The sequence below is a fragment of the Ovis aries genome, chromosome 8 (genome assembly GCF_016772045.2).
Source record: "Ovis aries strain OAR_USU_Benz2616 breed Rambouillet chromosome 8, ARS-UI_Ramb_v3.0, whole genome shotgun sequence".
Lineage (NCBI taxonomy): Eukaryota > Metazoa > Chordata > Mammalia > Artiodactyla > Bovidae > Ovis > Ovis aries.
Window position 1 is genome coordinate 75,150,559 of NC_056061.1, and position 22,946 is coordinate 75,173,504.

Here is a 22,946-nt window from a genome sequence, read left to right on the forward strand (position 1 = left end):
TCATTTATAACTTTTCCTGGCTGTATAGGTTGGTCATAACTTTCCTTCCTCACCAACCTAGACAGCATATTAAAAAGCAGAGACATTACTTTATTAACAAAGGTCCACCTAGTCAAGGCTATGGTTTTCCCAGTGGTCATGTATGGATGTGACAGTTGGGCTGTGAAGAAAGCTGAGCCCTGAAGAATTGATGCTTTTGAACTGTGGTGTTGGAGAAGACTCTTGAGAGTCCCTTGGACTGCAAGGAGATCCAACCAGTCCATCCTACAGGAAATCAGTCCTGGGTATTCACTGGAAGGACTGATGTTGAAGCTGAAACTCCAGTACTTTGGCCACCTGATGCAAAGAGCTGACTCTTTTGAAAAGACACTGATGATGCAAAAGATTGAGAGCAGGAGGAGAAGGGGACGACAGAGGATGAGAAGGTTGGATGGTATCACCGACTCAATCGACATGGGTTTGGGTGGACTCCGGAAGCTGGTGATGGACAGGGAGGACTGGTGTGCTGCGGTCCATGGGGTCGCAGAGTCAGACACGACTGAGCGACGGAACTGAACTGGCTGCATAAAGTTTTAAAAATAGTCTCTGCTGTTATTTTCCTAGCTAAAAAGAAGTTGTCTGGCAATGGTATTGAGAGAGGAAAGGCGGCCGTGCAGGGAATACTACAATACCAGAAATGGAAGACCGGGAACCAGCAGGGACTCACAGAGAAAGATTTGCGTCCCCAGTCTCTTGCCCAAGAGACAGAGAGTCTTCTGCCCTTTAGATATAAAGATACCTTCATGCTTTGTCTATGAAGAAACAAGACACGGTGTAAGAGGAGGAAAACTGGTCTGGAGAGTATTTTTCAAGCGCGGGATTGCCTCATGGCACAAACGTCGCCTAGTCAATTTTCTCACCAACCGAGGGAGAAAGCTGCATGAATAGGGATGGGTGTTTGGAGCGGTGGGGTGGGGCCAGGAGGGGAGGAGACACGTCCCCGCCCTCCCAGGAGGCGGGAGGGAGTGGAAAAACCTTTGCCAGGGACCTGCGGCCCCGTGCCTTTCCGCGTCGCCTGCCCCCCCCCACCCCCCCCCCCGCCCTCGGCCATCGCCAGTCCCCCGGTAGCGCTGGCCGGGGCCGCTGGCGGCTGTGGGTTTCCTGCGCTTCGGGACGGCGGGAGAAGAGCAATCCTTGTGTCCCGGGGCACAGAGCACGGTCATCCGCGCAGAGGACCATCCCTGGCGGCAGACCCTCACCAGTCCTCCCGGTGTCCACACCCCGGCGCCCGCGTCGTCTGCGCGCCCACATTCGCTCCGCCGCGCGCAGCTCCCACGCCCCTGGCTGCTGCCTGCCGGGCGACGGATCCGCCTCCCCGGTTGGACCGTGAGGGTCGTCGGCGGCGTCTTTAAGGCTGCGTCCCCGCCCCTACCTCCTCCCCGCTCTCCCCCGCCCTCGCTTCTCCAGACCTCCCTGGAGCTGGCGGCGGCGAGGAGCAGGTGCCGGCGAAGCCTTCGCATGCCGCTGCCCGGCCCGAGGTGGTAGCGGCGCCCGGCGCTCCGCCTGCCCTCCTCCGGGCCGCACTTCGGCTCCTACGCGCGCGGGGACATGTCGGTGGCGACGGGCAGCAGCGAGGCGGCCGGCGGGGCCGCGGGCAGCGGTGCGCGGGTTTTCTTCCAGAGTCCCCGGGGCGGTGCCGGCGGCAGCCCGGGCTCGAGCAGCGGCTCGGGCTCCTCCCGGGAGGACTCGGCGCCCGTGGCCACCGCGGCTCCCGCCGGGCACGTTCAGCAGCAGCAGCAGCAGCAGCGGCGCCACCAGCAGGGAAAAGTGACGGTAAAATACGATCGCAAGGAGCTTCGGAAACGGCTCGTGCTGGAGGAGTGGATCGTGGAGCAGCTGGGACAGCTGTATGGCTGCGAGGTACCTGGGCGCGGGGTCGGGAGGGTCGCGGGGCGGGGGGCAGACTCGCGCACCGGGTTGTGCTAACACAGGAATTCTCCACGGCTCTGGCTCCCGGCTGCGCGCCGCCCTGGTTCCTGGGGACCGAGGGCTGGGAGCGAGACGCGGCGCGTTCTCTCCCCAGGGTGCCCTCTGGTGCCAGGGCTCACCCTGCTTAGGTTCAGCTGCCGGGTGCCCAGAGAGCTGGGGGCCCCTTGATGATCGTGGGGAGGTCGGGTCTTGCTCAGCGCTCCCAACCCCGGGCTCTCCTCGGCTTCAGCTGCATCTTCCCAAAGTGGGGCTCGGAGGGGCTCACCCAGCTGCGCGCAAGAACAGGACTCCCTGCTAGGATCCTGGCAACCCCGAGTTTTGTGGAGAGGGAGCAGGGAAGAGACTGAAAGCCGCTTCACCGAGAGGAGAGGTTCTGGGGATCCCAGAGGCCCCCTGCGTTCTTGAAATAATATCACAAAACCGTAAGCTGAACGCGTTCCCTGTTCCAGCCAGCCCCGACGCGTGTCTCCACGATTTGTCCTTGCTTTACCAAAGCTGCACGCGTTGAGCTTTGTTGAAGCAGGTTTCTTTCTTCCTGCCCAGTTTCAGTTACTCCCGTTGATGGGAGCAGAATGAGAGCCTTGGGCAACCTGGAAGGGTTCGGGGTGGAGGAAGGGAGCCTGCGGGTGTGCTGGGAATTCCCCAGCTCCCACTCCGCCGCGATATTTACTTCCCACAGTTCAGGGGCTAAGCCTGTACGCAAACCTGCCGCATAAGGAGAAATGGTTGATGTGTTTTTGGAGAAATATTAAGAACAAACTGTAACAAAACTGTGCTTACCGAGAAACGACAGAAGCTAAAATGCTCTCCCAGGAGACTTTTTAATGGCAGTGATTGTAAATGAAGTATTCTACTTCTCTTAAGGGAGTGGAGTTTGGAAAGGGTGGAAGGATGAAGAGGGTTAATAATTAAGGATATGGCTTCTGAGTTAAAGCTGGGTTTGCGTTCATCCGGCTGTTACCCTCTTCAGCAAAAATGAAAGCCAGATGAACCCACTGGCTTTTCCTCTGGTTTGGATTTCACACATTTTATGGCCTATTGTGAATACCTATTTTCCTTAATATTCTCATCGAGTGAGGAAACAGCATTCTCATTACGGACTCCTGATGAATGATTATGATATAATGAAGCTTGACTATATGACTAATGGGCTTGTAAATTTCCTCCAGCCCAGCTCTTATAAAAGCACTTTAATTGCATAAATAAAAACTGGCCCAAATCGAAAGTGTTTATGGTGTTTTTTTAAGTAGGAAGTTGGCAAAACTCTTTAAAGAAACAATATATTTGATTTCAATGGGATTACTGTGGGGGTGGATGGAAGACTCAGTCTTGCCTCTGTAGAATCCAATTAGTTTTCATTTATTTCATAGTAGTCTTTATGCTCCATTTTGGGTTTAGAGAAGATTTGGGTTAATAGAGAAACCACTGTTGAAATTATGCTTTAGTAATGCTGCTTTTATGGCAGACCAATTACATGTAGCTTGGGAAAGAGTTCCAGCCTCTTAGCAAGGTTGGTAAATCATGTATTTTCAAAATTCTCCTAATTGGTAAAAAAAAAAAAAAAAAAAAAGGAAGATTGAATGCTCATTGTATTAAACATGTATATTAGGTACCTATTTTAAAGGGTAAAGATGACCTTGAGTCTTTTCCTTGTGCTTCTCACATTTCAGACCTCCACATATAGCAAACAGCTAAAAATCTGAGAGGTTTTGTGGTAAAATGACACAAGATGCTATATGCTGCCGGCTTGTTATTAAAATGTGGCAGGTATTTCTGTGCAAGTTGCTTGTTCTGTCATGTTAGGTTAAAGAGCTATAAGTCATGTTGGCAATTTATAAATACTATGCTGATGCTACACCTTCACTGAATAATAAAAAGCCTGTGGACTAATAAGTAGCCATATAAAGGACTATCTTCTTCCATCTCTTTCTCCACTAGTACGGCTCTATTTTTAGCTTCAGCTCTCTGGTCTGATAGCCTCTCCTTGCTGATAGTTTCAAGTATTTCAGCCTCTGGTATGTAAACTGAGAAGAACCTAGCTGGTTTGTAGCTCTGAATCTCCTGAATATGAAGGTTAGTAAATGTCCAAATGGTGTGTGTGTGAAATTGACATGGAAAGCCAACTTGCCAGACTTCAGCTCGGCCAGAGGCTTGAGCTGTCTACTAGCTTGGGGGCCTTCTAGATGTAATTTCAGAAAAACTTGCATCAGGCAGGTCAGCAGTTAGATGATCTATCCTTTTCAGAATAGGAAATAGTGGTCTTTTAGAGTGCCATAAAGTGTGATATTTTAAATTAGAAAGGAGTGGGGATAAAGAAATACACAGAATAACTTCCCAGCTATGGTTTTATCTAGAAGTTTGCAGTGGCCAATCAGTTTCGTATAGAGAATAACACAAAGAGAATTTATGGAGTAAGTACTTGTGTTAGGTCCCAGGTGTTGTTCTAGGCACTTTGTATACACTGACTCATTAGTCTTTACAACAACCCATATGAACAGGGTGCTGTTACCCTCTCAGACACAGCAGAATTAAAAGGCTTTCCCAAGCTCCGTAGCTGGTGGATGGCACTGGGTGGACGGCATGCACTCTGAGTCCATGTTCCAACCACCAAAACTGCTTCTAACTCTGCAGCGATCTGTGTAAGAAAACAGGTGGAGGCCTCACAGCATGTGTCTGAATATTTAAAAGTGTCTCTTTAAAATGTGTTCTATCCTCCTACCTTGACAACTGTATCTTCATAATGACCCAGAAAGGGAGGTTTGAACCGTGAATTCCCAGATCTCCCAAAGCTGAGAACTGATCAAAAGAACCATTCCCTGGCCCAGGGCCTGCTTCCTTTGGCTGTTCACCTGTGATACCATCCTACCTGGTGAAGGGCATTGTATCCACTTGCACGTCCAGTCTGTCCACACCCTCCGCCACCCCCTAACCATGCCTCTGGCTCCAACCAAGGAGGCCAGACCTGGGAAGAGCTGGTTCATGCCTTGGAAGTGTCTGCATATTTGATCAGGGGATGCTGGGGACTTGAAGTGTAGCCTAAAACCAGATGGAGGCTTACCGGTCCTGGATGAGGAAGTCTACCTGGTACTCTGCAGGAAAATGCCTGTGGCAGGAGTGGCCCAGGGCTGTGACCCCTCTTACACAGTCTAAGCATAGTATTGTTAAACAGCATAGCCTTTTGGATATAAAAATAAATGTCTTTATAGATTCTAAAATGGTTATGTTTATAGTTATTTTCCATTTCATCTACTTGTACAGGTAGTTACATTTTCACCTAGGAATTTGATCATCCTGGAACTGCAAGGTTAACTCTGCATCAGCATGTAAGGATTTCTGTTTTAAGACATTTTCATATCTCTCCCAAACCCTGATGGTTTTAAAGAGCACTTGATATCTGGCATAATTCTACTTTGACAAGTATTGCAAGAGGACTTACTGGATAAGTCATGTCAAGTTTTCTCATCTTGCCCAGCATCAAGATAACATCGGTACTTCCAGTTTTGCAATTTGATTTGCTTTGGAAATAAAAGCCCGTCGTTAATCTTGAATTACTGAAACCCCCACAGCAGCCTAGGCATAAACAGACTTGTACACAGAGGGCATCCCCTGGTGATCCTGACTGTCCATTCAGAAGGACTTTCCTTTTCCAGCATCAGTCTGCATTTTAAAAAATTTTATTTATTTTTTTAATTGAAGGATAATGGCTTTACAGAATTTTGTTATTTTCTGTCAAACCTCAACATGATGTCTACGTTTTAAAAAGTGGTTTCTGGCACATTACACTTTTTCATCTTCCCTTACTCCCTACCATCTTCATTCTGTAAATCAGTGGTTCTCAAAATATTTTGATTGTGGCCCTAGAAAGAAATTCCCTTGCTTCCTGATACCTACACTGACATATGGATGGGTGCAGAGATTCACAAAGACCAGTTAATATTACCATGTATGCAAAAGAAAAATTACCAAGTTAATCTAAAATGTATGCATACAAGCCAAGTTGCTTCAGTCGTGTCTGACTCTTTGCAGCCCCATAGACTCTCGCCTGCCAGGCTCCTCTGTCCATGGGATTCTCCAAGCAAGAGTACTAGACTGGGTTGCCATGCCCTCTTCCAGGGGATCTACCTGACATAAGAATCGAACCCACATCTCTTAAGTCTCCTGCATTGGCAGGCAGGTTCTTTACCACTAGCACCATCTGGGAAGCCCCTAATATAAAATATGACTTTATTAATATTTAAATACAATATTCTGTTCTATTTAATTTACCAGAATTGCTGGCTGTGACTCTCTAAATTGATTTCATCACACATTTGGGGGGTTGTGACCTGCCATTAAAAATGTACTGCTCCAGAAAGGGAAACACTTAAACATATTTAAGAGACAAAGCTAAAATTTATTAAGTACTTTCTGTATCAGGTATGACTCATGTAATCCTAGTAACAACCTCTGATAGTCCCGTGGATGTGGAAACTGAGGCTCAGAGAAGTCTAGAAGTTGCCTGAAGCCCCTCAGCTGGAACACAGCAGAGCAGGGCTGTGTCCAGAAAGCCAGATGTACCCTAACCACTGCTTCCTGAGATGGGACAGTGCCTGGCAGTCTCTGTGAACCCTGTAGGTTACCTGCTCCTGGATGCAGCTGTGATAACTTTTGGGTAGACTGATGTTGCATGTAGAGGGACACAGGTGTCTGTGGGTTTGTTCTTGGATCAGGCTGCTTCTTTTCAGTTCGGGTCCTTACTTTGTTCTCAACTCCCACTCTACAACATCTAATTAGCCTGCTTTGCTGGAAGGTAGAAACTGCTGTCTAGAAGATGGTTTGCGGATAATGTGGCGAATCCCCATTTAGGTAGCTATTTGAGAATGAGTCGGCTTTTCAACAAAACTGCTTAAAATGGATACCAAGGAGGAAGGGGGGATGGGATGAATTGGGAGATTGGGATTGACAAATATACCCTACTATGAAGTGGGTTGCCATTCCCTTCTCCAGGGGGATCTTCCTGACCCAGGGGTCAAACCTGGGTCTCCCGTGTTGCAGGCAGATTCTTTACTGTCTGAGTCACCAGGGAAGCCCCTAATGTATAAAATAGACCACTAATGAGAACCTACTGTATAGCACGGGGAACTCCACTCAGTGCTCTGATCACCTAAATGGGAAGGAAATCCAAGGACAGGGGCTATCTGTATCCATGCAACTGGTTTCACTTTGCTGTGTAGCAGAAACTAACACAGCACTGTAACACAACTATACTCCAACTAAAAAAAAAAAGAACTGCTTAAAGAAAACACCATAAACTCAATCTGTAAAATGTTATGGAATAAATTAAACATGTTTACAATTCTATGAATAAAAGAATTGAAATTGCCAAAGGCTGAAAAGGAAACTGTGCTTAACAAGTTCCCTTTGGAGCAATGGTTAGGGAAATCTGACGCGGAGGCAGCAGGTAAAAGAGTAAATGCTTTGAAGTGAGGGAACCTGAAAGCTACACTGGCCCCTGCATTGAGTAGTGCTGAGATGGGGCATCTTCCTTATTAACTTCTGAGCCCCACTTTCCCCTGTGTTTAAGGCGGGGTCATTATGAGTTCTGCATGGGTCAGACCACGGAGCTGGAACTCAGTGGGTGTAATTTGAACCACGCATGCATGCGTGCTAGGTCAGTCAGTTGTGTCTGACTCTCTGTGACCCCAAGGACTGTACCTCGCCAGGCTCCTCTGTCCATGGGATTTTCCACCCAAGAATACTGGGGTAGGTTGCCATTTCCTCTTCCAGGGGATCTTCCCGCTGCGTCTCTTCCATTGGAAGATGGATTCTTTACTACTGAGCCTCCTGGGAAGCCCCAGTTGGAACCATAACCAGCCACTAACTGTTGGTCATTCTCTATGATACAGGAGGGCAGAAGTGGGGAAGAAAATGAAGTCTTCATACCTAGTTGTTGGTAGAGTTTGGAGATGGATATGAGGTCAGAGGTGTTGGTGTGTCTCTGAACTTGAACATGAGCAAATATCATCCCCCTCCCCTTTTTTTCTAGCGCCTTCCTTATTCTGGAAGTGCTTGTGAATTTTCATTTATGTGGAGAGACCTTGCTATTGTTCAGTCACTAAGTCGTGTTCGACTCTTTGCGACTACAGCATGGACTGCAGCATGCCAGGATCCTCTGTCCTCCACTCTCTCTCTGAGTTTGCTCAAATTCATGTCTGTTAAGTCGGTGATGCTACCTAGCCATCTCATCCTCTGCTGCCCTTGTCTCCCTTTGTCTTCAGTCTTTCTCAGCATCAGGGTCTTAGGCATCAACAGTTTGAAGGCAGGGTTGATTTTAATTTTCTTCGTCTGTGTCCTTAGTAGGGCTCAAACATGAAGCAATAGCGTGAATGAATGAAAAAGAATCAACCTTCAGAAAACTTTTGAAAAGTCCTTGTTGTTTTAGTCCTGTATTATTTTTAGCGATGCTCCTTTATCATACTCCTGGCTATGGAAAAATACTAATCTAGGGTTTTGTTAAACAGTCATCCATATCAAGCTCTTGCATCTTCACTGTTTGATTTCAACATTTTTGGATATACGCCTACCTTCATTGACTTATTTGCTTGAACTAGGAACTTAAAGACAGTGGCTGCAGCTAATTGATTTTTAAGCTTAGATTGAGAGAATTCTCTTGACAATTGAACTTCTTCCTCCAGTGTCCTGTTCACTCTTTCCCTTTGCTTCTACTGTGCCCCTCACCACACTAACCTACCTGCCCTTCTCATCTCTGGCAACTCTTTGCTTCCAGGATCTTCTGTTTTTCTCCCACCATTGAAACAACCTGGCTTCCTAGGGTGCCCTTGCTCACCTCACAGCTGTCCTCTTTCTAGATGGAGGGCGCAGTGAAGTCTGTTTCATCTTCCTTCTGGTCTGCACACCATGTGCATAACTGCGTCTTGCGGTCTGCTATCCTGTCTCTGTCTCCTGTACTTGGCTATTTCACACCTTCACCTGGCTTTGCAAGGTACCTTTCTTGTTACCTGAACTGCCCCTCTCAGCCTCCCGTGTTCAAGCCAGGCCACTGCCCTCCCAAGCGGGCTGTTAATTACTCTACTATCTGGGCTGCTTTTTCAGCCTCCCCTTTTCACCCCAGCACACACACAAGTTGCAGTGTTGCTTTTTGTTACCAACAACCCCCTACCACAAAAATGCTTTCCTTTTTCAATCCTGTACTTCCTTTGATTGTGGCCCTATCTTCTCCTTCCCTTACTATTTTTCCAGATCTTTCTCCTCCATGACACCATTGTTTATCCATCACCATCTGATGTTGGCTTCTGCCACGGTTTCCCTGAGGATCTCCTTGTTGCTCAATCCAGTGGGTTTGTTTGGGTCTCTATTTCATTGACCTTCTGAGGCCTTCGGTGCCCTTCCGCATTTCCTTGGGAACCCCTTTGCTCTAAGCAGATCTCTCCTGGGTCTCATCCTTATCACTAGTGACTCTTCCAGCCTCCTCTCTGCGTTTTCTTCCTCTGTCTTCCTCTTCAGTGATGTCACACCGGGTCTGTCTTTGGGTCCCTATTCTGTTCTCTCTATTTTTCTTCCCACTGCTACATCCTCTTTCTGGGTGATATGAATATTCCTGTGGCTTCAGTTGCTGTTCACACACTGACAACTCTTCGATCTCCATTTTTAGCCCTGATCTGTTTTCGGAGTACCAGACATATTCAGATACCGGGTGGGAGCCTCACCTTCAGCTGCTCTGAAGCTGAGTTTCTTGTCATCCTCTGCAAACCCGCCCTCTTCCTCAGTTGCCTCGGTGGGTGGTGGGCACGCTGTCCGCAGGTGTCCCAGCCCAAATCACGCTGGCTCCCTTCTCTGACCTCTCCCTGCGGGTCACACCCAGCAGTCAGGAGACCTTGTTGATGCCTGCGCCTTCAAGCCCTGGAGTCTGACTGCGTGGCTTCTCACTGCCACCCCTTTAGTCCAGCACCTTACAACGTCTCACCTGTATTATAGCACCAGACGCTTTGGTCTCCTGTCCCTCAAATTCCTGCTACTACGAGTACTAGTACTACTACGAGTACTGGTACTACTACAGTCCCTCCACTAGTGCTGCTGGTATTATTACTTCTGCTGCTCAAATAGCTCTCGGTCAAGGGCCGGGTGATGTAGACATTCTATCTCCTTTATGGGATGGGAAGTATTATCTTCACTGCTTCACATTACAGAGGAAGAAACTGAGGTCAGAGAAGTTGCTCCTTGTCCCTGTCCAAGGTCACGGTGACTCCCAAAGTCACACGGCCTCCATGCTGCCATTGCTCCCATCAGCTGCTTGTCTCAAGTTCTTACTGCACACCCGATCCTTGCTGAGCTGGAGTTCAGTCCTTGCAGTAAGTCGGGAAGGGAGGTCAAGAGACTGCAATACAGAGATCTTGAACCACAGGTCTTGTTCAGAAGTAATATCGTCTCAAGTGGCGAGGCTGGAGCGAAGCCCTGTCTCCAGTTCCTGGGATGGGGTCTTCTCCTCTGATCCCTCACCTCCAGCTCTCCCTCCCCACAGGAGCTTTGGAGCCCCATCCACGTGGCTGGAGTGTTTCCAAAATCCCGACCCGATCTAGTCACCCCCATAGCCTTTGGGGCTATGACAAAGATCAGGGGTCCCCTCTCTGGTCCCATCTCTTGTCCCCACGCCACCCCTGCTTCTTCAGTTATCAACCGAGATCCCAGTGCAGGTGAGGCGGGAACCCCATCCCCCTTGCTTTCTCCCTCTGCCAGCGTCACCTCTTTCTTCCTCCTCCTCCTCACCTGTCTACCTCTTACCTGTTCTCCTCCAGGAAGCCTCTGTGGCAGGTGCTGTCCCTGGCAAGCTGGCCGACAGGCCTTTGCCGGCTTGTGCCTACCCGTGTCTCAGCACCTTTCTGTAATCCTGTCCCCTGGCCTTGCTGCCAGCTTCATCAGGGTGGAATCTTGTGGTCCCTGCAGCCTGGGTGGCCTCTTCATCCTGTCTGCACTCAGGGCTCCAGGACCTGGCTGTCAAGTAAGTGATGCACAGACTGGCCCTGTAGACCAGTTGGCAGCATCTTCTGGTGCCGTGCATTTCAGAAGTACATAACCCAAATTAAGTGCATTAATGTAGTATGATCTGCCTGTATTAAAAACCTGCTCTTCTTGGGACTTCCCTAGTGGTCCAGAGATTAAGACTCCTCTCTTCCACTGCAGGGGACTCGGGTTCAATCCCTAGTGAGGGAACTCAGATCCCACATACAGCATGCAGCATGACAAAAAAAAAAAAACAAAAACTTATCTTCTATCATTGATGAAGTTTTGATTCTTTTTCATGGTTAGGAATTATATCCATGTAGTTTTTTTTTTTTTTTTTTTTCCTGGAAAATTCCCTGAGCAGAGGAGCCTGGCAGGCTATAGTCCATGGTGCCACTAAGAGTTGGACATGACTGAGCAACCCAGCACACAGTTTTTTGAGACTGTGAATTAAAAGAGTATCTTGATGGAATAAGGCATTGATGCCCTGGTCATAAAAGTCTTCAAAGGGAGTAATCACACATTACTGCTGTTCTTCTCTGTAATTTTAATTTTTTATTATGGACAAGAATATTACTTTGTTTGCACAGTAATTGTTCACTTCTTTGGGAGTGGAGGTGCTTGCTGTACTGGGAAGAGGTGAGGTCTTTTCCAGCAGCAGATAACATTCAGAGCGACAGGCTCACACATGTCTTGATGGAACAAGGAATGAAAGCCAGGATTCCTGCCTCTGCTTAAAAGTTCAGGCCAATAAATTCTCACCAGGGTTTTCTTAGTCAGCACTGGCATTTTGGAAATCTGTTCCACTGCGTAAAAGCTGAGAAAAAAGGAGACCAGAGTGTGATTTAGTCTCTAAAGCATCACTTTATGGTTGAAGATAAAATGATCACAAGGGTTTTTCCTTTTTGAAAGAACCCTGGGGGCAAACTGTGGAAAGACTTGTGGAGGGCAAGAATATTCATTTATTCATTCATTCCAACAGACATTTGCATAGATGGGGAAAGAGGAATAAGACGCCATCATCCATTTAAATTAGGTAAGAGAAAAAGAGAAAGTAAAGGAACCCTGTCCATTATAGGAGGAGAATGGAGGCATCCACATAGTTGGAAGTCCTTTGATGGCAGCAGCTCTCTCCTGTTTGCAGTTGAATATGTGTTTTCCATACATTTCTTTACTGTCTTTTCATACTGCTTATGGGATTCTTGAGGCAAGAGTACTGAAATGGTTTGCCATTCCCTTTTCCAGTGGACCATGTTTTGTCAGAACTCTCCACCCATCCATCTTGGGTGGCCCTGCACAGCGTGGCTCATAGCTTCCTTGAGTTACACAAGGCTGTGATCCATGTGATAATTTTGATTAGTTTCTGTGATTGTGGTTTTCATTCTGGAGGCTGTAGAATTATAGTTCTTTTTTTCTGTCTGTCATAAGGGTGGTGTCATCTGCATATCTGAGATTGTTGATATTTCTCCTGGCAGTCTTGATTCCAGCTTGTGCTTCATCCAGCCTGGCATTTCCCATGATGTACTCTGCATATAAGTTAAATAAGCAGGATGACAATATAGAGCCTTGACATACTCCTTTCCCAATTCTGAACCAATTTTCTGCCACCCTTATGGCAGAAAGTGAAGAGAAACTAAAGAGCTTCTTGATGAAGGTGGAAGAGAAGAGTGAAAAAGCTGGCTTAAAACACAACATTCAAAAAGCCAAGATCATGGCATCCAGTCCCATCACTTCATGGCAACTAGATGGGGAAACAATGAAAACAGTGGCAGACTGCTTTCTTGGGCTCCAAAATCACTGCATAAGGTGACTGCAGCCATGAAGTTAAAAGACACTTGCCCTTTGGAAGGAAAGCTATGACAAACCTAGACAGCATATTAAAAAGCAGAGACACTACTTTGCTGACAAAGGTCTGTCTAGTCAGAGCTATGGTTTTTCCAGTAGTCATGTATAGATGTGAGAGCTGGACCATAAAGTAGGCTGAGGCCCAAAGAATTGATGCTTTTGAACTATGGTGTTGGAGAAGACTCTTGAGAGTCCCTTGGACTGCAAGGAGATCCAACCAGTCAATCCTGAATACTCACTGGAAGGACTGATGCTGCAGCTAAAGCTCCAATACTTTGACCACTTGATACAAAGAGCCAGCTCATTGCTGGGAAAGATTGAGGGCAGGAGGAGAAGGGGACAACGGAGGATGAGATGGTTGGATGGCATCACTGCCTTAATGGACACGAGAGCAAACTCTGGGAGATGGTGAAAGACAGGGAAGCCTGATGTCCTGCAGTTCGTGGGATCACAAAGAGTCAGACACGACTTAACAACTGAACAACGACGACAAATGTACCGCCTAGTGGTTGTGTCCTTCCTTTCCTCTAAGCCTGTTTTCGGGAAGATTACCTTAAATTCATTGACATTATGATGTAAATGATTAAAAACATGTTATCTTTCATTTTAATAGGAAGTAAAGTCTTCAGTAAGAGAAAGTCATCATTTAATAACTGAACTTCAGGAATGAATAAACAGGGCAGGCTATATCATTTATGGGCTGTGGGACCTTGTTGGTGTCTATGAAATCTATGACTCAAAATCTGTTTCTAATATGATGCTGTGGGAATGACCTGGCCTCTGTTCTAGTGGGCGGCCTGCTTACCAGCCAGATGACCTTGGCGACCTATCATATTCATGATAGGCTTTTGTTTTCAGGTTTTCTTTCCTCATCTAAAAAACAGGGGGAGGAAGTCTAGGGCTTCCTTGACTGATCTTCAGAGGTTCTATAATAAATCCGGATGTGCACTGGAGAAAAGGAGATTTATTAAAGGGAGGGTGATGCTGTAAGCAGTAATAGAGGGGCTTTCCTTTCAAGGCAAACCTGAGACAATTATTAGACTAGTTCACTCAAAGATCATCTGATTTCCATAGTCATTTCAGTAGCTAAAGTGAGTGTCTCCACCCTTCCCTTGCATAATCTCTTGTGTGATGCCACTTGGATGGAAAGGATCAAATTGAGAAGGCTTTTAAAAAAGAGAAAAACACTCTTTCCCCTTCTAGTACTTTCCCCCTACCATTGACTTCCAAGTTGAATTTGAAATCTAACAGTGCAGATACTCGGAGCTACTCTTATCTGCCTTCTTTTTTTTTTTTTTTTGCATTTAATTGGGCTAACCTTTAAGAAGAGCTGGCATATCTGACTTAAAGCTTTTAGGCATATAATTTTTAATATTGGCTGTTAGGGACTTTTCCAGTTCTAATTATTTGTCCTTTATCTTGGCAGCTCATAATTAACTAATGGTGGTATTTATTTTAACTTGAGGAGGATTTGTGTTGAGATATAAAATGAGCATTCGAGAGAGAAAAGTGCGGCAGATTTAGGAAATAAATTTTTAAAAAGGCGAGGAGCATAAATTAGCCTAAATAAGAGGCTGAAGAAATCTGTACTCAACAAATTAATTTCCACTGGGGAATTTATTCCTGGAATGTCACTTTATAGTTAGATTTAGAACTAACATAACAGGATAGAAAAATGAAATTAAGATTTTTCATAGACAGTTCTGGTAGAAAGTGGAAAGCAGAATTGATAGCTCCTTATAATACTGGTTTATTTTGTTTTATGATAGGATCCATAAAGCCCCATCAGATAATCCCATTCAATCTGTGCAAAAGCTCTGTGATGTAAGCAGTCATCCTATTTCTAAATGAGAAAATTGAGTCTCAGAAGGGCTTAGTAACATGCCCAAGTTTAAATTGCCAGTACGAAGAACAAGACTCAGACTCAGAAGCAGTTCTTGGAAACCGTGAACATCAGTTTCACCTTCACCCCTGATCATTTCCAAGTATTCTAGCATTTTTGACCAATACATCAGGCAAAACTTTTCAGCTTAATTTATTTTATATACTTTCAAATATTCTGCATCTTAGTTAAACAATTTATAGCATTCTGTTACTTTTCAGATGAATCATTTACCGGATTCAGCTGTTTCTTTAGAAAAATTCAAATCCATTAGTTTTCAAGTGTATATCACAGTTAAGTGTATTACTTATTTCGTTTTGCCAGGTTTGCATGAGTAGTTAGTATTGGGGTTCATGAAGGATAAAATACCTACTCTGTATCCTATGGCTTATTTAAAGTGAGTTTCCAACTTTTTACTTCAAAACTCCATTTGAGCAGATAAATGGAGAACAAGTAAAAAGTTGGAAACTCACTTTAAATAAGCCATAGGATACAGAGTAGGTATTTTATCCTTCATGTTTGAAAATCCCCAATATTATCTTTGACATGAAGTAAAGAAATAATGCTTCTTCCAAATAAAATATGAAAAATCCTAAACAATATCTTTTGCTTTTGCTAAAGAATATTTTTGTCCCGAGCTTTGTGGTCAACCATCTGTTAATATCTTTTATGTTTTCTTTGTCAGTAGTACTACTGACAGAGCTACTTTATTCATTTCTGCGAATATTAATTGAATCGAGTCTGTTTCAAGGCAAGCAAGTAAGGTGATGCATTTTCAGACTGGTAAAGATGACTTTCCTGTTCTCATGAGCTAATATTGCACATAACAGTTCTAATTAGTCAGCTGGTTTTTCTCCTGTTTGTGATGGGGTGTGGCAGCTCTTTAACAAGTTGAAAGAAAATGAGTCATTGATTGGGTGCTAAAACATGATTATGCTTGCTATAATGATAACACTCTCCAAATATTACAACTAAAAAAAATAACATGTACTATCTCTGGTAGACAAGTGTCTTTTGTTAAGCTAAAATATTCCATTTCTTCATCAAACCCAGATGGTTGAATATTTAGTAATCTATGCCAGAAGCAGTTTATATGGATGGATGTTTAGATAATGAAAGTGTGTGTGTGTGTGTGTGTGTGCAGGTGTGTGTGTGCGCACAGGTGTGTGTGTGTATCTAGGTAAACAGACCATCACCCAAACTAGCCTGAGACTTTAAAAGCATTTAGTTGACAGTCACGTCTCAAACTTCTGGACTATTTCCACATTAAACTTCAGAGAGGGATAGTAGGCCGCCTTTAATACGTGGAAGATCTGTCAGTTGAGTTCATCATTATTCTAAAGAGGAGCTAGTTTATTTATCCTTGACACTGTACTATAAATTGCCTGCTTAAAGCAATTTAGAGCAGTCAAGGAGGGCAAAGAATGAGATACGGAGAACATACAAAGCACGCAAAGTGCAATCCAAATTCTCAAGCCAACCGTTATGACTAAGACACTATCCTACTCAGCTGCCTCTACGGTACCAGCTTGAGTTCTGAGCAGCCCTGGTGGGTGTGAGTGTGAGTGAGCAACACTCTTACCTCCTCTCAGGAGCCTCCATCCTGCTGCTCAAGGAGGGACTTACTTCTTCATCTTCAGCCTTTCCTTCAGAAGTCACAGAGCAGGACACTGAAAATCTGTGCATTTCATTGTATGGAAATGATGCCTCAGTAAAGTACCAGACACGCATACACAGAAGACTCTCCCTGTTTCTTCCTGTCTTTGCCCAGATCTAAGGTCCCCTGGAGAAGGGCATGGCTACCCACTCCAGTATTATTGCCTGGAGAATTCCATGGACAGAGGAGCCTGGTGGACTACAGTCTATGGAGTTGCATAGAGTCGGAAGCATACACAGCAGGGAGCTTGTGTACACCTTCTGCTCACCCTCAGCCCATTGCCGTGTGGCTGTCTCTCCTCTCCACGGATGGGGCTCACGCCCTCCCAGGTGCTGAGACCCTCATGCCCATCTCGTCTTCTGTGCTCTCAGCAGTGGTTGTCTGCCCTGCTTTCTGGAGCCACTCAACCCATTATCCATCCATCAGCCATCTTACCCTCTGCCCATCCTCCCATCAGTCATTTTGCCATCCATCTCTCCCTCTTTCCAATATCCATCTACCAGTCCTGCGATCACCTTCTGCTGGGCCCACTCAAAAAAAAGTTTATAGATTTACAGAAAAATTATGAATGTAGTATTCCAAACTAAGTTGACAGACTTTATTTTCTTGGTCTCCAAAATCACTGTGGAGATCTGCAGCCATGAAATTAAAAGACGCTTGCTCCTTGGAATAAAAGCTATGGCAAACCAAAAGAGCATATTAAAAAGCAGAGACATTACTTTGCTGAAAAAGGTCTGTCTAGTCAAAGCTATGATTTTTCCAATAGTCATGTGTGAATGTGAGAGTTGGACCGTAAAGAAGGCTAAGCACAGAAGAATCAATGCTTTTGAACTGTGCTGTTGGAGAAGACTCTTGACAGTCCCTTGGACTGCAAGGAGATTAAACCAGTCAATCCTAAAGGAAATCAACCCTGAATATTCACTGGAAGGACTGATGCTAAAGCTGCAATATGTTGGCCACCTGATGTGAAGAGTCAAGTCTTTGGAAAAGACCCTGATGCTGGGAAAGATTGAAGGCAGGAGGAGAAGGGGATGACAGAGGATGAGATGGTTGGATTTCATCACTGACTCGATGGACATGAGTCTGAGGATACTCTGGGAGATGCTGAAGGACAGGGAAGCCTGGCGTGCTGCAGTCCATGGTGTCGCAAAGAGTCAGATATGACAGTGACTGAACTGAGCTGAACTCCATGTACTCTGCAACCAGTTTTACCTATTAGCAACATCTTAAATTAGTATGGCACATTTGTTACAATTAATGAACCAATATCAGTACATTATTCTAACTAGAATTTATACTTTATTCAGTTTCCTGGTTTTTATCCAGCGTCTTTTTTTCTGTTCCAGAATTCACCCAAGACACCGTGTGACACTTAGTTGTCACGCCATTTAGATTCCTCTTGACTACGGTGGTTTCTCCGGTGCCTCTCGTCTTTCATAACTTTGACAGTTGTGTGAGGTACTGTTAGCTATTTTGTAGAACGCCCCTCAAATGGGACTTGTGTGATGTTTTTCTTATAATTAGACTGGGATTATGAGTTTGGGCGAGGAAAATCGCAGAGGTGAAGGGTAGTTTTCATCACATCCTGTCAAGGGACTTCTTATCATCAGGACTTGTCACTGTTGATGTCAATCTCGATCACCTGGCTGGCATAGAGTCTTCCAGGTTCCGTCACACCTAAGGAGGGGGGACTTACGCTCCAACTCCTTATATTTCTACATAAGCTAAATGGAATTCTTCTGCGTGAGACATTCGTCTCCTCTCTCCCACTTGTTTATTTAGCCAATAATTTATTTAAATCTTTGTGGGCTGTGGGTATTTATTATGTACTTTGGGTTAAAATTTGTTCCTTCTGTATTTATTTTATTGCCTGAATTGTTCCAACTTTGGAAGCTGTTTCAATTGGCTCCTTTGTTTGTATGTTTGACATACTCCCATCATTTTATGTGTGTGCGTGTGTTTGCGCGTGTGTGTTTGTGTGTGTTTAATACTTCTTTACTCTCTGGTTCTACAAGATATTCCAAGTTCCTCTTGTGTACTTTTTGCCCTAGGCATAGAGTCAGCCATTTCTACAAGGAGATTTAGTTCTTTTTGTAGAAGAATGGTATTAGAAACCAGGACATGGATGTTCGGTGTGGCTATTGGGGTCATTGCTTCTAGGGTCTGTCAGCTGTCAGAGTGAAGAAAGGGATGTGTGAATAACTATGGTATATACGTATATCTGTAAATATTTCTATAGGTAACCAACCATCACTCTCTATATTACGCCAAACATGAGTTCAAGGTGATGTCTCCCACTCTAATCCATCACCATGTGCATTATTCTAGCCTCTTTCTCTTGCTCACCTGTAAATTTTTATTCCATCGATGAGAAACTTGAGGTTCCCACCACCTGAAATCCGTTCACTTTGTGCAGTTGTGGGGTACATGTACAGCAGTTATCAGAACTGTTACCCATACCCCTGTGGGAAATAGCTTTATCAACGGGAGTGCAGTATTTGTGCACAGTTCACTTTGCATTTAGAGTTATAGACTCTACTCATTTCCAGGTACTTAGGTCAGCACCTCTTCCCCATACCCCTTTCAGTGAGGTTGTTTCATACATTTGTAATATACTTAGATTGATTTTGCAATATTCTGCATTCCATTTTGGGATCGCACAAACTCTTAAGTGATTATTTACTTTTTATTATTATTTTGGACATACCATGCAACTTGCAGGATCTTAGCTCCCTGACCAGGGATTGAACTTGCACTTCCTGCAGTGGAAGCCTGAAGTTCTAACCACTGGACCATCAAGGAATTTCCTTAAAATTTTTTCTTGAAACTTGCACATCCTAAATTGTCCTTTGTGCTGTAAAGTACTTTGCGTTTTGACAAATACATGATGTCATGTATTCATCCTTACAGTATCCTATAGAATGGCTTCATCGTGCTGAAAAATCTCCCATAATTTACTCATTCAACCTTTCCTACTTCCCCCTGAGCTCCTGACAACCACTGATGTTTTCACCATTGCCACAGTTTTGTCTTTCCTAGATGTCACATAATTGGAACCATGTAGTATATAGCCTTTTCAATCTGGCTTGTTTCACTTCAGTTCAGTCACTCAGTTGTGTCCAACTCTTTGAGACCCCATGGACTGCAGCACGACAGGCTTCCCTGTCCTTCACCAACTCCTGGGGCTTACCCAAACTCATGTCCATCAAGTCGGTGATGCCATCCAACCATCTTATCTTCTGTCATCTTATCTTCTTATCTTCTTATATTCTTATCATCTTATCTCCCCTCCGCCTCCTGCCTTCAATCTTTCCCACATCAGGGTCTTTTCCAGTGAGTCAGTTCTTTGCATCAGGTGGCCAACAGATTGGAGCTTCAGCTTCAGTCCTTCCAATGAATATTTAGGATTGATTTCCTTTAAGATTGACTGATTTGATCTCCTTGCGGTCCAAGGGACTCTCAAGAATTTTCTCTAATGCCACAGTTCAAAAGCATCAACTCTTCGGCACTCAGTTTTCTTTATGGTTAGCCACATGTATTTAAGATTCATTTACATCTTTTCATGACTTGATAGCTCATTTCTTTTTATAGCTAAATAATATTCCTTTGCATACCACAATTTGTCCATTCAACTATTGAAGGGTATCTTGGTTGCTTCAAGTTTAGGGGCAATTATAAATAAACCTGGCATAGACATTCGCTCACAGGCTCTTGAGTGGACATAAACTTAAAATTATTTGGGTAAATAAGCCAGATGTAGTTCTGAATACTAGAGATACGGGTAGTAGGGACACAGCAATAAACCAGAGAGACAAAATCCTTGTACTCTGGAACCAAATACCCAAGAGTAAAACAAAATGCTTTCAGCTCATGAGAAGTGCTGTGGGAGAAATAAAACAGACTAAGGGAATAAAGACTAAATGAGTGTGCCTAGCTTGCTGGCACCAGGGGCAGCCTCTCTGAGGAAGTTCATTGCATTTGGACCAGGACCTACACAATGAGAGTTGACATCAGCTGCGCAAAGACTGGAGAGGATGAGTTTTTCTGCAGTAGGATTCAGTTAATGCTGAGACCCCGAGGCAGGATGGACCTTGACATAATCAAGGGACTAGAGACAGAAAAAATTGTGAGATGAGATCATGAGTGAGAGCATTTTTAAAAAAAAAACTTTTTCTTGTAGTATAACAGACAGGGTACACAAATCCTAAGTGTACGGGTTGATGAATTGTCTCAAATTGAATCTGCCACGATTCATCCAGATCAAGCAACGGAACATTGCTAGTACCACATGAGTCCCTGTTGTACCCTCTTTCCATCGTTAGTATACCCCCCAGTCTCGCCTGCAAGGGTGATGGCCTTTTTAAATAACTTTCATGTCTTTTGTTCAGCATTGTGTTAAACACGTCCAAGTCAGTGCACGCCATCGAGGTTTATCCACTTGAGTTGCTGTACAGTGCTTGGTGTCTGAATACATCTCTGTTGTTTTTTAATGTGTTCTGCTTTCGATGGGCATTGGGGAGGTTTCCAGTTTGGAATTATTCTGAAGTGAACTGCTGTGAACATTATTGCGTGCGTCTTTTGGTGAACATATGTCTGCATTTTTGTTGGGTGGTATACACAACAGTGAAATTGCTGGCTTACAGGGCATACATATGCTCAGCTTTGCTAGATATTCCCAGACAGTGTTCCAAAGCAGTGACAGTGACTTACGTTCCCACTAGAGTATCGCAAAGTTCCAGTTGTTTCACATCCTTGCCATCACTTGGTATTTTCTCTCTTTCACTTTAACTGTCTGTTAAGTATGCAGTGTTTTCACATTGTGGTTTTGTCTGCATTTATCATGAAGTTTAGTCCTTTTTTATGTTTATTGACCCTCAGGGTATTCTCTTTGTGAAGTACCTGTTCAACTCTTTTGCCCATTAAAAAATAAACTTTTGATTGAGTTGTCTTACTGATTTTTATGTATCCTGGATACTAATCTTTTATGCATCCTAGATGTCAGTCATTTGTCAGAAATACGTAGTGTATGTATTTTCTCCCACTTTGTAAGTTGCCTTTCCCACTATTGTAATGTCTAAGTGTTTTTGATGAACAGAAGTTCTTAATGTTGATGTTGCCCTGTTTACCAGTTTTTTTCATTTATACTTAGTGTATTTTGCATCCTGTTTAAGAAATCTTAGTCTGCTCTAAGGTCATGAAGATGTTCTCCAATGTTATCTTTTGGATCCTTCATTGTTTTAGTTTTTATAGTTAGATCTATAATCTACTTGAAATTGATGGTATACTATAGACCTCAAGATTCATTTTTTTTCCCTTGGGGACATCCAGTTGACCCAGCACCATTCACTGAAAAGCTCATCCTCTTCCCTACCGTGCTATAGTCAAGAAACAAGGACCTTGTGTGTGTGTGTGTGGGGGGTGCTGTTTTAGATTCTGATGGTGTGTTTTCTTGCTGGATGGGATCTTCCCATTGTGCTTACTATACTCTGTCTTCCATTCCTGGCACAATGGCCTACAGACAGGAAATGATCAGTAGGTATCAGCTGGTTGATGGTCAGGTCTGAACTTGCCTTTTCAGCAAGAGTATGTGAAATCCCTAGGTTCAGACTCAAAGAGAAGGTTCTCAGATTTGATTTTAGAGAAGACTTGCCTTGACAACTTAATTATATTTCTTCAACAGGTCCAAATATGGTTTTAGACAAGTCCTATTGGCCACAGTCCTAAGAAAGGCCAGGTAGCTTCAGACTAGTCAATAGGACTTCATCTATTCAACCATCCAGTCATCCATCTGATCAATATTTGTTATGGGCCTACTGTGTGTCAGGCCTGAAGTAGAACTATGAAATTATGGGATTCTTTCCAGAGTTTCTGTTTTTCATTTTAGAGCATTTGTTTCTTTCTTTGTAAGTTAAACATTCCAGTGTGAGGAGGGTAATTTTTGGAATTTTCTATTTCTGGGGTAGCTTTGTTGTTCTATTATAGTTATTTAAAATTTTGTGTGTGTGTGTGACAGTTTGGGTAAACAGGCCACAAGCCTATGAATTAGAGCTTTTATGTTGCTATCAGAATATTTTAAAACAAAACTCTACAGAGGAAAAGAGAGTAAACAAAAACATTTTAAAGCACATTATTTCACCCAGTGAATTTAGTGAGCAGTGAAATATATTTCTTATTTTCAGAATTCAGTGCCAGTGCAAAGACCACATTCAGGAGAGTAGAGACGCGCCTTTTCAGGAGGTTGGCACTGTACCTAGGAGCGGGAATTGGCGTTGCACAGCAGGCGAGTCTCACACGAGTGCCGCTGGCGGCCTGTCAGTGGTGGCTTCCCCGTGGCCGCCATCTTGCTCCGTTATGCTGGGGCCGCCGTTCATGTCCCAGGGCCTCTCTGCCCCGTGCCTCCCTCCTCCAGGGACGTGAACGAGGTGGGGTGTGTTCAGCAGATGCTGGAAGCTGGAGCCAGTTCGCTCGCCCCACCCCGCCCCGCCCCGCAGTAGCTGCTGGAAGGTGGGGCCGCTTCTGCCAGCATTTTCTTGGCCACTGCTCCTGTTTCTGGTGGTTTCCAGTTCCAGCTGCTCGGAGCCCTTTGTGGACACTGGG

At 44.6% G+C, this 22,946-nt stretch overlaps 1 protein-coding gene across 1 annotated transcript in view; it reads left to right on the plus strand.

Moving 5' to 3' along the window:
- Positions 1 to 1,094: 1,094 nt before the first annotated feature.
- PPP1R14C (protein phosphatase 1 regulatory inhibitor subunit 14C) overlaps positions 1,095 to 22,946 on the plus strand; it is an 87,190-nt gene continuing 65,338 nt past the window's right edge. The window contains exon 1 of the mRNA XM_027972555.2: positions 1,095 to 1,899. Within this exon, the coding sequence (XP_027828356.2) occupies positions 1,588 to 1,899 (312 nt within the window). The 5' untranslated portion in view covers positions 1,095 to 1,587. The remainder of the gene's footprint in view (positions 1,900 to 22,946) is intronic.